This window comes from Carcharhinus amblyrhynchos, chromosome 19, assembly GCF_965287045.1.
Source record: "Carcharhinus amblyrhynchos chromosome 19, sCarAmb.v2.hapA, whole genome shotgun sequence".
Taxonomy (NCBI): domain Eukaryota; kingdom Metazoa; phylum Chordata; class Chondrichthyes; order Carcharhiniformes; family Carcharhinidae; genus Carcharhinus; species Carcharhinus amblyrhynchos.
In genome coordinates this window covers 47,810,820-47,825,746 of record NC_137342.1, presented here as the reverse complement: position 1 = coordinate 47,825,746, position 14,927 = coordinate 47,810,820, and the positions used below count along the sequence as shown (strand labels likewise).

General features: G+C 44.4%; 1 protein-coding gene across 4 annotated transcripts in view; it reads right to left on the bottom strand.

The window, feature by feature from the left end:
- prkcq (protein kinase C, theta) overlaps positions 1 to 14,927 on the bottom strand; it is a 158,446-nt gene that overhangs the window by 23,377 nt on the left and 120,142 nt on the right. For all 4 annotated transcript variants that reach the window (XM_080207719.1, XM_080207720.1, XM_080207716.1 and 1 more), the window contains 2 exons: positions 7,072 to 7,163; positions 132 to 194 (listed from right to left, as the gene is read on the bottom strand). In XM_080207719.1, coding sequence (XP_080063845.1) covers positions 132 to 194; positions 7,072 to 7,163 — 155 coding nt within the window. The remainder of the gene's footprint in view (positions 1 to 131; positions 195 to 7,071; positions 7,164 to 14,927) is intronic.

Sequence of the window (14,927 nt, the reverse complement as noted above, 5' to 3'; positions counted from 1 at the left end):
ATGTTTGCACACAAACACATCTCAGTTTAGGCCAATCTGGAGATGCTTTCATTCATAATATTCAATGTTTAACCTCCAAATAAAAAGCAAGAAGTTCGACAGCACCATGTACTATCTTATGGCTCAATTACCTGTAAATAATGCCTTTGGCGTGAAGAAACTGGAGACCGCAAATAATCTCTGCTGCATAAAACCTGTAAGGAAATAGAGAAAATTGAACCAATATCTGAAAAGATATGATTAATACATACTCTTACCTCTTCTTTAACTGGCATTTTTCCCCGTTCTTCCTTCCTTTAATACTGAAAGTTTGTTGTGTGACAGTTTTTTGGTGAAGGCATGTACTCAGTGAGAAATGTGCCTTCAGGCAATGGTAACACTCCGTGACAATGTCCGCCGCAGTAGCTTCTGAGTCACGAGGTTGTGGGTTCCCAGGACAGGAGCCTGACCACAAAATCAAGGCTGACAGTACAGTGTGGTACTGTGGGAGTGCTAAATTGTTGCAGGTACACTTGTTTGGATGAAATGTTAAATCAAGGCCCTCTCAAAAGTTTGCAAAATTTATACCTCACCCAACATAGAATCATAGAATCCCGACAGTGTAGGCGGAGGCCATTCAGCCCATCGAGCCTGCACCAACAACAATCCCACCCAGGCCCTAGCTCCGTAACCCCATCTATTTTGCTAATCCTCCTGATATGAAGGGGCAATTCAGCATGGCCAATCCAGCTAACCTGCACATCTAAAAAGAGATTATGGACATTATGGACATTGGTCATTATGGACTATATTTACTTAAGCTTGCTATGGACAAACTAGAATCCAAACAGTGCAGAAGAGACCATTTGACCCATCACGTCTGCACTGACTGTCCAACAGAGTATCTTACCAATGCCCTCTCCCTATCTATGTAACCCCACAGATTTACCATGGCTAATCCATCCAACTAACATATCTTGGGACACTAAGGGGAAATTTAACATGTCCCCCAATCCATCCAACCTGTACATCTTTGGACTGTGGGAAGAAATCCATGCAGGCATGGAGAGAATATGCAAACCCCACAGACAGGAACCCAAAGCTGGAATCGAACCTGGGTCCCTGCAGCTGGGAGGCAGCTGTGCTAACCACTGTGCCAGCGTGCTGCCACATTATTGGTTGCCAAATGCTTTGGGACATCCTAAGGTTGTTAAAGGCACTTCTTTCTAGTTGTTTTCCAGTACCTCACCAAAGCACATCCACCTGAGAAAGTAGCTGGGGCCTCGGTTTAATCTCTCTTCTGAAAAGTGGCACTGCTGACAGCACTTTTTTCACTAGAGCAATGAACAATAAGCCTCAATTTTGTGCTCAGGTCCCGGTGCAGAGTTGAAGCCCAAATCTTTCTGACTAACAGGCCAGCGTGTTACTAACTCATCCACGGCTGACACAGAAATGATGAAATGTGCGAGAGAGAAATAAGTAAAGTTTCATTAAAGGGAAGTCGTGTCTGACAAATTTACTGGAGTTCTATGAGGATGTGTCTAGGGCGGTGGATAGAGGAGAGCCGGTGGATGTGGTCTTTCTGGATTTTCAGAAGGCGTTTGATAAGGTACCTCACAAGAGGTTACTGCAGAAGGGCAGAGGACATGGAGTTGGGGGTAGGGTGTTAGCGTGGATAGAGGATTGGTTGTCAAATAGGAGGCAGAGAGTGGGGGTCAATGGGTGCTATTCGGATTGGCGGTTGGTGACTAGTGGGGTGCCCCAGGGGTCGGTGCTGGGGCCTCAGCTATTTACCATTTATATAGATGATCTGGAGGAGGGAACCGAGTGTAGGGTGTCGAAATTTGCTGATGACACCAAGATTGGGGGAAAGGCAAATTGTGCGGAGGGTGTGGAGAGTCTGCAGAAGGATCTAGATAGGCTGGGCGAATGGGCCAGGAAATGGCAAATGGAATTTAATGTTGGCAAGTGTGAGGTGGTCCACTTTGGTAGGAAGAATGGTAGGAAGGACTATTACTTACGGGGCGAAAAACTGCAGCAGGCGACGGTGCAGAGGGACCTCGGGGTCCTTGTGCATGAGTCGCAAAAACCCAGCCTGCAGGTGCAGCAGGTGGTCAGGAAGGCGAATGGGATGCTGGCCTTCATAGCGAGGGGGATTGAATATAAAAGTAGGGAGGTCTTGCTGCAGCTGTATAGGGCATTGGTGAGGCCGCAGCTGGAGTACTGTGTGCAGTTTTGGGCGCCGCACCTGCGCAAGGATATTTTGGCCTTGGAGGGAGTGCAGAGGAGGTTTACTAGGCTGATACCGGAGTTGAGGGGGTTGAGCTGAGGAGAGGCTGAATAAACTAGGCTTGTACTCGTTAGAGTTTAGAAGAATGAGGGGAGATCTCATTGAGACGTATAAGATGATGAATGGGATGGATAGGGTAGAGGTGGAGAGACTCTTCCCGCTCAAAAAAGACAGTAGGACTAGGGGGCACAGCCTCAAGATAAAGGGGGGGCGGTTTAGAACGGAGTTGAGGAGGAACTTCTTCAGTCAAAGGGTGGTGAATCTCTGGAATTCTCTGCCCGTTGAAGTGGTGGAGGCTGCCTCGCTAAATATTTTTAAGAAGCGGGTTGATGGGTTTTTGATAAGAGAGGGGATTAAGGGTTACGGGGAGAGGGCGGGAAAGTGGAACTGAGCCACGACAGATCAGCCATGATCTTATTGAATGGCGGGGCAGGCTCGAAGGGCCAGATGGCCTACTCCTGCTCCTATTTCTTATGTTCTTAAGTTAAAAAATTTATCTTTAGAAGAATGCATGTATGAGCAGTAAATCCAAACTAAATATGGAACTGCTGGACATTATATTGGCCAGGAAAGAGATCCAGACTTATACAGCGGGACTTTCCAGACAAGCTCGCTCCAAGATCTGACTGAGGTCAATGGCCCTGTCCTGCCCACTACGGTTCCCATGGCAGGCGGGATGGGAAATTTCCACCCATAATCATTTACCTGTTTCGATTGTGTGTATTGTAAGATCATTTTTAGTTTGGAAATTGTAATTTTTAAATGTAGGTTAAGTGAAAGAACCCCAGATGTGAGGGGCTGGCACAGGTCTGAAACAATCACAGTTCGAAGGGAGGCCCACATTATGTTAGTGGAGCCAAAATGTGAGGTGTTAGATGTTGTGGGAGCCTCGTAACGATCTTTTCAGGAGACTATCCATCTGTGAGGATTTATGTCATTCCGTGTAATTTTCCTAGACTAGAGAAGACTTGAAGACCACTAGTAAACGAGGGAAAATTTTAAAGTATCCATATACTTTTCAGATCAAAGGAGAGGTTTAGAGTTAAGCATATATGTAATTTTCTTTTGTGGCTGGATTTGGATCATGCAAAGCACTTTGCCATGGAGGTGAGTTGGAGAGGTGTACGTCCTTCTGTTTACTACATTACTGTTTTAGATAGTTAGCTTGGGAGTTGTCTATGACAAGGCAGTCCATGGCTGGAATGACTAGAAGCTGAGGACAGGAACATCAAAAATCAGTCAGGGAGGGGGTGGTGGTTCTGTGGAACACTGAGCAAAGATAAGAGTAGAGCCCAGATTCAGAATAAAAGTCCAAGTTTATGAAATAAGATTGACTGATCCATCTGGTAAAGCTGGTGGAAGAGATTGGAAGGTGGAGGGAGGCGAATATTCCCATTTCACCCGCAGCGGGAATTGTAGTGGATGAGAGATCGACTAAGGACAGGTCCTTTGACCTCGGATGGCATTTTCTGGTTTCAGGGTGATGGCGACTGGAAAATTCCTCCCTGGCAGCAGAATCCTCTGAGAGAGTTCTGGTAGTTTACAAGCCAGAGTAGGAAAATCTGTGTGAATTCCTGAGAGATGTGGCACACATTTTGGTTTGGTTTCAGGAGAGGTGGTGACACTCAAGAAATTTTGATATAAAATGGGAACCCTCGGTTGAAATAAAATATGGAATAAGGAGAGTTATGTTTGGAATTTTGGTGCGATTGAGGTTTTTTAGCCCTTTTCTTCTGTCAGCTAAAGTTTTCCTGTTTAAAATGTGAAATCTCGTGGAGCACTCTTTTCAGCTAATAACTAGGAATTCAAAGTTTTGTTTTAGAAGTTACTGGTCTCTGCAGAGACTGGAATATACGACACATCCAGCCCGGCACTGGGCTGCAGTAAAGGAAGCGAAATAAAGGACTGGTTCGCATTAGAATCGGGAGCTTTGTGCCGGTGGCGGGTATAATCCTTCGGTGTACCACTCTATCGCACAGAGCTCAGAGGCTTAATACCCTGTGCCATCTTGCTCTCTGCCAATTATTAAATGAACTGAGTTAGGGGTCATAGCAGGATCCCATTATTCTAATGAGGTCTCGTGAAATAAAGAACACACATATAGACTGCAGCGAATTGCAGCTGCATCTGCATTTCACAGAAAATCTAGCCTAAAGGACACATACTGATTTACTTAACTTTTCAAATTCACAAACGTTTCTGTTTTGCCCCCAAAGTAGCTATAGTTTTAGATGCTTTTTTTTGCAATTACAGAAAATAAGCTAACAAAGAATTTAAAACCCACATATTGAAATAACACATTATAGAATTTAAAGTTTTTTTAGTGTCACGAGTAGGCTTACATTAACACTGCAATGAAAATTCATAGAATCCCTACAGTGCAGAAGCAGGCTAGTCAGCCCATTGCCTCTGCACTGACCACAATCTCACCCAGCTCCAATACCTGTAACCACTCATATTTACCCTGATAATCCCCGACACTAGATTTAATTTAGCATGCCCAATCAATCTAACCAGCATGTCTTTTGGACTATGGGAGGAGCCCAGAGCAAACCCATGCAAACAGGGGGAGAATGTGCAAACTCCACTCAGACAGTGACCCGAGGTCAGAATTGAACCCAGGTCCCTGGCGCTGTAAGACAGCAGTACCACCCAAGTCTCTAGTCATCACATTCATGCACTGTTCAAGTACATGGAGGAAGAATTTAGCATGGCCAATGCACCTAACCAGCTGTGGGGGGAAACTGGAGCACCCAGAGGAAACCTAGGCGGACACGGGGAGAATGTGTGGACTCCACACAGATAGTGACCCAAACGGGAAATCGAACCCAGGCACCTGACACTATGAGGCAGCATAGAGTCATAGAGGTTTACAGCATGGAAACAGGTCCTTTGGCCCAGCTTGTCCATGCCACCCTTTTGTTTTACAATCCCAAAACTAATCCCAATTGCCTACACCTGGCCCATACCCCTCTATACCCATCGTACCCATGTAACTATCTAAATGCTTTTTAATAGATAAAATTGTATCTGCCTCTACTACTACCTCTGGCAGCTTGTTCCAGACACTCACCACCTTCTAAGTGAAGAAATTGCCCCTCTGGATCCTTTTGTATCTCTCCCCTAACCACTGAGTCACTGTGCCGCCCCATTCATACAAACATGTTGATCTGAACACTGTACACTGCCATTTCAATCCAGATTGAGTTAACAATGAGTACAGGACTCTCAGAGATCTGAAATGCTGCAGTTGGACATTGCTTCTTGATTCCCTACCAAAAAGTTCCCAACTTTAAAATGTTCTGGTGCTAGATAGGGAGATCAGTCAGGGTGCGAGGAGAGAGGTGTGGGGGGGAGGGGGAGTAGGAGGGGGAGTGGGTGTGGTCGGGGGGAGGCAGGGGATGTGTTGACTCTGGGGAAAGAGGGAGAAACATTGAAATGGGCTTTGGCACTGATCCAGAAACAAGCCGTGTTTCTGTGTAACTCCATAGAATGATACAACTCAGGAAGTGGCCATTTGGCCCATTGTGCCTGTGCTGGCTCTTTAGTTGAAAATACACATCTTTCCCTTCAGCATGATATGGACTCTGCCTCTTTTTAGAACCTTTCAATGGGCATTTTACTTCAGGCAGCAGGGAATATTCAGAACAAGAATAAGAAAAGTGATTTGATGTTCTTTTTGATTTAGTGCTCATTCAGACAGAAAGTAATTCTAAGGTGTCGAAGGATGTCTATTTCTGGAACCCGATGCAATCCCACAAGGGTTGGGGATAGTCAGGTTAGTCAAGGTGCACAGCTCCCTCTATCCCGTCCTAGCAAAGCTTCTCAAACCTGAGCCCCATGCATCTCTGTCGAGATCAACGTAACATTATTCCAGCTCTCCTGCTCTCTCTTATCACGTGATGGAGGGGATTTTCCATTCACGCTCGCCCCGAACTGGAAAATCTCACCCGAGGTTAGTGGACCTTTCCATGGCCTGTCCATCACCCACTACGATTTCCGTTGAGGGCGGAATGGGAAAATTTACCCCATCGTGTGTGTCAGTCCTGGATTCATTGAATGGTAGAACTGGCTCGAGGTGAACCCTCCCCATTCACACGCTCCTTGCTACACAGGGCCAAAAGAACTGAGGCCTCACCTAACACCCTGGGGCTGGATTTGAATCCAGTTATCAGGGGTGGAAAAGGCAGCGTTTATTCCCACTGCGCCACTTAGTATCAGTCCTCCCCCACCCTTCCAGCTCCAGGAGGAAAACTTTGTCTTAAGGACAATATTATAAATGGAAACATTCGTCCTATTCCCCAGAGAGAGCGACTGGCTGATTTTCTTATTGTTGTTAATGATGGAGAAAAGATGGTTTGACATTCAACAGGTCAAACAGAGTGCTTGGAGCATGAAATGAACAGCGGCAAGTGAAGAGAAGGCCTTTGATGCATCTGCTGAAAGGCTGAAAAGTTTCAATGGACATTAAATCATATTTCCAACCCTTTTGATCTGTTCACTGCAGCATGAAGAAGTCTTTAGCCAGAATCTTAGCCGGCCTTATCACTTCTTCTATAGACATCAAGATAAGGAATGCCTTTGTTGGGCAGAAATAGATCTTAAGTTCTTTCAACTTTTGAGAGTTTTTGAAGATGTGTGCTCAGATGCAGACCATATTTGGTATTCCTTTTTGATAAGCTTCAATCTTCAGCATTTTCCATCGTAAAGTTGTGGTGATGCAGTGCATTCTGGGTCTGGTAAATGCTGTCAATCCATTTGACAATTATACAGAAGTTTCAGAATAAAAAGAGTCCACTTACGTTGCTCTTGGTGAGTCAAACTTTTGGCAAGTCTGAATGTGAAACATCAGGTCACCCCCATTCAGGTATTCCATCACGAAAAACAGGTTCTCCTGTAGCAAGCAGGAAAGGGGAAAATCGACATATGGTTCTACATACGAACAATACAAGGCTCAGATACGAAGCTGTTACAAGTTACACAGGCAGATCGCCAGGTAATGTCATCAAACGGCAGTCGATCTGGATTCGAGCAAACTCAAATATCACATCTCGTTTAAAGTTGAAGTTCGTTTGTTAGTCACAAGTAAAGTTACATTAATGCCACAATGAAATTATTGTGAGATTCCCCTAGTTGCCACACACTCCGGCACCTGTCCGGGTCAATGCACCTAACCAGCACATCTTTCAGAATGTGGGAGGAAACCAAAGCCCCTGGAGGAAACCCATGCAGACATGGGGAGAACGTGCAGACTTCACACAGATAGTGACCCAAGCTGGGAATCGAACCTGGAACCCCGGCGCTGTGAAGCAGCAGTGCTAACCACTGTGCCGCCAATATTGACAATTAGAATTAGCCAGATCAGCTGTGCTACATAAATTAAGTAAATTAAGTCTTAATCCAAATCACTTCAGGTTTAGGAAAAAACCCTCACTGTAAATGCTTTCATCCAGGGTCTGAATTTAAATCTAAATGAGTTTTGAGTGAGTTAAAATTAAACTCATCAACACATTGCAGCTCCCCATTAACCAGTAGCTTATCTGGGCCATTCAAGGGCTACAAGGCAAATACAGAGGCTGAATAGTTTGTGACAAGTGGCTCATTTATTTACAACTCAAAGCCTCTTCTGCTCAACATTGGAGCGTGGCGGATACGCATCATTTGATGGAATAGGTACAAGCCTGCACCTACACTCAAGAAGCTTGACATCCTCCAGGGCAGAGTCTTGTCTGATCGGTACCTCTCAGGACTAAATCCCCACTCGTTTTACCATTATAACAGTGTTTGTTATCACAATACGCCTTACAGAAACTCACCAAACTTACTTAACAGCACTTCCCTTTCCTTGATCTTAATCACTAAGAAAGGCAAGCGGGTCAATAAAATACCAGCAACTCCAAATTACTCACCATCCTTACAATATTGATTATATTACTGGATTAGAAACCTAGTGGGCTGGATTAATAATCTGCAGGCATGGCATTGGGGGAATTTATAGGGGGAAACTCCATAGTCAACTCAAGGCCAGAATTGAACCCGGGTCCACGGTGCTGAGGCAGCAGTGCGAACCACTGTGCCACCAAGCTGTACGAGATCCTTCCATAAAAGGAAACATCCTTTCCACACCCACCTTGTTAATACTCCTCAGTATCTTTAATTTTGCAATCAAGGCACCTCTTATTTATCTGAACTCCAGTGTATATAAGCCTAGCCTGTCCAACCTCAAACAACCCACTTATTCCAAGTATTAGTTTAGTAACTCTCTTCTGAACTGCTTCCAATGCATTTACATACTTTCTTAAATGAAGATACCAATATTGGACCCAATACATCAGATGTGAGCCTGTAACTTCCTGGCTCCCCAGTGTTGGATTTGGGGGCTAACCGAAATATCTCCCTCAGATGTCTCTAGGTAAGGGTTTACTGGAAAATGTCTGGAAGCGTTACCACCCCCGGACAATTACACTGTGCTGGGAACCATCTGACCATCTGTGCGATTTAACTTTGGATGATTCTGCTAGTGTTACACAAATAGTTACCCACAGCACATGTTACTTCTTCAAAGAACTCAAATAGATCACTTAAACACGATTTTCCTTTCACAAAACCACATTGACTCTGCCTGATTACCCTAAAATTTTCCAACTGCCCCACTCTAACATCTTTAGTAATGCCTTCTAATATTTTCCCTATGACACATGTTTGGCTAACTGGCCTGTAGTTTTCTGCTTTCTGTCTCCCCCTTTTGAATAACCAGTTTGGAAGTTTATATATCATGCATGTTATTGGAAATTATGTTAAAATGTTAAAAGGCAAAAAAAAGTCGGCCTTTTCAGTCACACTCGAAGAACAAAGAAAATCACAGCACAGGAACAGGCCCTGAGGCCCTCCAAGCCTGCACCAACCATGCTGCCCATCTGAACTAAAACCCCCTGCCCCTACATATCTCTCTATTCCCAGTCTATTCATGTATTAGTCCAGACACGACTTAAAATTCACTACTGTATCTGTTTGCATTATCTCTCCCAGCAGCGAGTTCCAGGCACCCACCACCCTCTGTGTAAAAAAACTTGCCTCGTACATCTCCTTTAAACCTTGCCCCTCGCACCTCAAACCTATGTCCCCTAATAATTGACTCTTCCACCTGTGAAAAAGCTTCTGACTATCCATTCTGTCCATGCCCCTCATAATTTTGTAGACTTCTACCAGGTCACCCCTCAACTTCTGCTGTTCCAGTGAGAACAAACCAAGTTTTTCCAACCTCTCCTCATAGCTAATGCCCTCCATTCCAGGCAACGTCCTGGTAAATCTTTTCTGTACCCTCTCCAAAGATTCCACATCTTTCTGGTAGTGTGGCGACCAGAATTGATCACAATATTCCAGGTGTGGCCTAACTAGGGTTCTATAAAGCTACAACATGACTTGCCAATTTTTAAACTCAATGCCCTGGCCAATGAAGGTAAGCATGCCTTATGCTTTCTTGACTACCTTCTCCACCTGCGTTGCCACTTTCAGTGACCTGTGTATCTGTACACCCAGATCCCTCTGCCTATCAATACTCTGAGGGGTTCTTCCATTTACTGTATATTTCCTGTCAGTAATAGACCTGTATTAGACTCATATCTCATGAATGATGAAAAACCGAAAGCAGTTAATAACTTAATTGCTGTTAGGAATCGTATGAAGTAAAATAATTGACACAGGCTAACAGAAGATGTTATAAGCGTTTGGCATGATGAATAAGTTAAAGAATTCAAGTTCCTGTAATGTCGAAGAACAAAACGTTCTTTCTGAGGAATGAATCTGCACATTTAAGTTTCCTACAAATCTTCTACATGTTAGCGGAACTTCATGCATAAATCACTTGATAGCGATCTACAGTTGTTAATGATTATTCAAATCCTAAGTTTTAACTTTAATTATTGGTCAAAAGTAGGCTTACATTAACACTGCAATGAAGTTACTGTGAAAATCCCCCTAGTCACCAAACTCTGGTGCATTTTCAGGTACACTGAGGGGGAGTTTTACACGGCCAATGTATCTAACCAGCGTGTTTTTCGGACTGCGGGAGGAAACCGGAGCACCCGGAGGAAACCCATGGAGATGAGGGGAGAACATGCAAATGCTACACAGCCAGCAATACAGGCTGGGAATCGAACCTGGGTCCCTGGCACTGTGAGGCAGCAGTGCTAACCATTGTGTCACCGTGCCATGCTAATGCTCCCAATTGCTTCTTTGTGGTGTTACTCTGTATAAATTCTGCATCTGCTGAGCAAATCCACAACTTTTAATGGCTTTGTAAACCTGTGGTTACTTGAGACTACCACAGGTCGTTTAAAAGAAGGAACTTCTTTATATTAATAAATAACAAAGGTTAGCAATAACAGTAACTCAGCAGAACAGTAATAACAGTGACAACTATGAAAACAGGGCGGACTAGTAAAACAGGTCTTGCTTTCAAGACCGAAAAGTCCACCAAAGCTCAAAACCCTGAACTGATGCCGCTAAAGTGATTACACAGGAGAAACCGGAAGAGAAAATGCTGGAAAACCTCAGCAGGTCTGGTAGCATCTGTAAGGGGAGAAATGAGCTGACGTTTCAAGTCTCGATGAGCCTTTGTCAAAGTTAAAAGGCACAGAAAGTGGGAGATATTTATACTGCAGAGGGAGGGAATGAAAGATGAGTCATAGTCACAGAAACCAGGGGAAATGGCTGCTCGGGTCATGATTGTGCACAGACCGATAAATTAATGAAGGTACATTTTCCAAAAGATCTGCTTTCTCTGGACCTCACACCTATTGCTGCCAAAGCTCTTTAGTTATCTCCAGAATTTCCATCCCAGGCAACATCCAGCTCAGCCAAACCTCGGACGGTTCCCAATCCACTCCATGGTACAGTTTATTCCCCTCTCACTGTCAACCTCCCTGACCTCTCCTTGATCCCACATCTCGAATGTGCAAAACTCAAAATCTTTATCCATCCTTACAAAGTCCTGCATAACCCAGCCTCCACACTATCTCTGCAAAACCTTTCAATCTCAAATCATATCCTTCAGACATGGCCTGCACCCATCTCTCTCTCTCTCACCCTGCTCCATCATTATTTGTGGAACCATCACTATGTCAGCCCAAATCTCCAACACTCCCTTCACAAGTCATTCTGGCTTCTGTTTCTCTCTCACTTTCCAAAACCTCCTCAAATCTTTCCTCCTTCAAAGCATGTATTGACAGTCAATCTATCTAGAATTTTCTTACTTAAAAGGTTTTTTTATTAGTCACAAGTAGGCTTACATTAACGCTGCAATGAAGTGACCCTGGTTGCCACTCTCCGGCACCTATTCGGGAGAATTTAGCATGGTCAATGAACCTAACCAGCATGTCTTTCAGACTGCGAGAGGAACCTGAGCATGCGGAGGAAACCCACGCAGACATTGGGAGAATGTGCAGACTTCACAGTGACCCAAGCCAGGAATCGAACCTGGAATCCCTGGTGCTGTGAGGTAGCAGTGCTAACCACTGTGCCATCATGCCACTCTTACTGTTTCCCCTCTATTTCTTCTCTGCAAAGCAATATGGAACATTTAACTTAACTTCATTAAGGAGTGATAGAAATGTAAGCTAACATGTCTCAAATCGGGGGCAGCCAACAGTCACAGAGAGGAGAGACGTAACTATATCTCTCATGCTGAGTTGACCCGAGTTTAAAGCTCCTCTTTCTTCATTCTTTTCTTAAATACATCATCTCTGATTCTTCCCTGAGTATCATCTCCAATCCTCCAATAACAGAGCGGCACAGTGGCACAGTGGTTAGCACTACTGCCTTACAGTGCCAGGGACCTGGGTTTGATTCCTGACTTGGGTCACTGTCTGTGTGGAGTCTGCACACTGTCTGTGAAGATTTCCTCTGGGTGCTCTGGTTTCCTCCCATAGTTCAAAAGACTATTTAGGTGGATTGGCTGTGGTAAATTCTCCCTCAGTGTACCCAAACAGGTACTAGAGTGTGGCAACTAGGGGATTTTCACAGTAACTTCATTCCTATGTTAATGTAAACCTACTTGTGACAATAATAAATCTTAAAAAGTTTCTCTTTTCAAATTTTGCAAATACCCCTGTTTACTTAGTACAAGAAACTAAAAATAAATGAAAAGTACATAAGTAACAAGCAGTGAACGGAAAAATGACAACCACAACACAGTAAAAAAGACAAGTGATTACAGTTATTGTTAATTGAACAAACTGATACTCCTACATTGAAGTTTTTGCAGATATCTTTCATAATGTACAGGGCTGACTGCTTTTATATGTACTGAGTAACAATAAACAAATGTCACAATTATAATGGCAGATATCCTGGAAGATGTGAATACTTTGCAACTCTGTTAAACAAACAAATCTGTTTTCTAATTACTGCCAGATATCTTTCATTCTTCACAAATCTACCTCAAGTGTCATTATTCTTAGTGCGATCTTTCCAGTAATTCCTGCAGTCTCACTTCATCATTTAATATTCTTTATGTAATCATTCCCTGATATCTCATGTCCCCTATGCAATCAATGGACACCTATGATGTAATCATAGAATCTCTACAGTGCAGAAGGAGGCCATTCGGCCCATCAAACCTGCACTGACAACTGTCCCACCCAGACTCTATCCCTGTAACCCCATGTATTTACCGTTAGTTCCTCTGACACTAAGGGCAATTTAGCATGGCCAATCAACTTAACCCATACACTTTCGGACTGTGGGAGGAAACCCACGCAGACACGGGGGAGAATGTGCAAACTCCACACGGTCACCTGAGGCTGGAATTGAACCTGGGTCCCTGGCGCTGTGAGGCATCAGTGCTAACCCCTGTGCCACTGTGTCACCCAAAGTAACCACTCCGTGCATTAACTGAGTTTGTGCTTCATGCTGGTGAGGTTTTGCCCAGGCTGATATTCAGGGTATATTCTAGCATCGACTTTTGTTTCTTTTATCAGTAAAATGCAGGGTACAAAACTTAACCGGCACGGTGGCACAGTGGTCAGCACTGCTGCCTCACAACATCAGGGACTTGGGTTTGATTCCCAGCTTGGGTCACTGTCTGCGTGGAGTTTGCACATTCTCCCCATGTCTGTGTGGGTTTCCTCCGGGTACTTTGGTTTCTTCCCACAGTCCAAAGATGCACAGTTTAGGTTAATTGGCTACATCAAATTGTTCCTTAGTGTCCAAAGATGTGTAGGGGGATTAGTGGGGTAACTATGAGGGTGTGGGTCTGGATAAAATGCTCTGCGGGGGAAGAGGGTCAGTGCAGATTTCATGGGCTGGATGGCCTCCTTCTGTACAGTAGGGTAATCAATAATTTGTGTTGATTCTGGGCAGGAAAAACTATCCTTATACTGGATTTGTGTTTAGCTGCAAATAAATCTGTCTCCACAAGTGGGGAGGCAAACTGTTTAGTTATTTGCAGACAAGATTGGGTGGCTATCAGGAGATATCGGCCAGAATTTTACTGCCCCACTCCCCATGGGAATCGGGTGGTGGACAATGAAAGGTCAGTTGACCTCAGGTAGGATTTTATTGTTCCACAAAATCACAGAATGTTGCTGTGCAAAAGAGGTCGTTCGGCCCATCGAGTTCACACCAACGCATGAAATACCCTGACCTGCCCACCTAACCCCACTTGCCAGCACTTGGCCCATAGCCTTGAAGGTTATAGTGTGCCAACTACTCATCCTTTCTCAGAGGTTTCCCGGCTCCACCACCTTCCCAGGCAGCGCATCCCAGACCCTCACCACCCTCCGGGTGGAAAAGATTTTCCTCAACTCTCCCCTAAACCTCTCACCCCCCTCACTTTTGACTTGTGTCCCCTCGTAACTGACCCTTCGATGAAGGGGAACGGCTGCTCCCTGTCCAACCTATCCGTGCCCCTCATAATCTCGAACACCTCAATCAGGTCACCCCTCGGTCTTCTCTCCTCCAGAGAAAACAAATCAAGTCAAGCCTACCCAACCTCCCTTCATAACCTAAATGTTCCATCCCAGGCAACATCCTGGTAAATCTCCTCTGCACCCCTTCCAGTGCAATCACATCCTTGCTATAATGTGGCGACCAGGACTCCACACAGTACTCCAGCTGTGGCCTCACCAAAGTCCTACACGATTCCATCTTGTCCTCTCTGCTTTTGCAATCTATACCTCGGTTGATAAAAGTGAGTGTGCAATCTGCCTTTTGCACCACCCTACTAACCTGCCTTTCCGCCTTCAGGGATATGTGGGCAAATATGCCAATGCACCAGCCCATCTTTCAGACTGTGGGAGGTTGTGAAATCTTGGCCATCATTTTTATGAGATAACTTCAAAAGGGTTAACAATAGCATAAAACAGTGTGCACAAGAAACTGATACGGGGAGTAGCAGGGAGAGAGGAAATATAAACACTAGGTGGCAGTGTTCCCTTGCCTGATTCACCATCGCAACTTGAATAATAAAGGTTTTTTATTATTGTCTTAACAATATTAATACAAGTAAATAGTTTTATTTTGTTACAAACTGGAGCTACTTTTATGTTTCTCTGAGGAATGCTTCATTTCATTGAGTGAACATCTGCTATTATGTCTTTGGCCTTTGACCCATTATCGGTCAATGTTGATGGAATTATATCTGAGGGTGTGAATTATT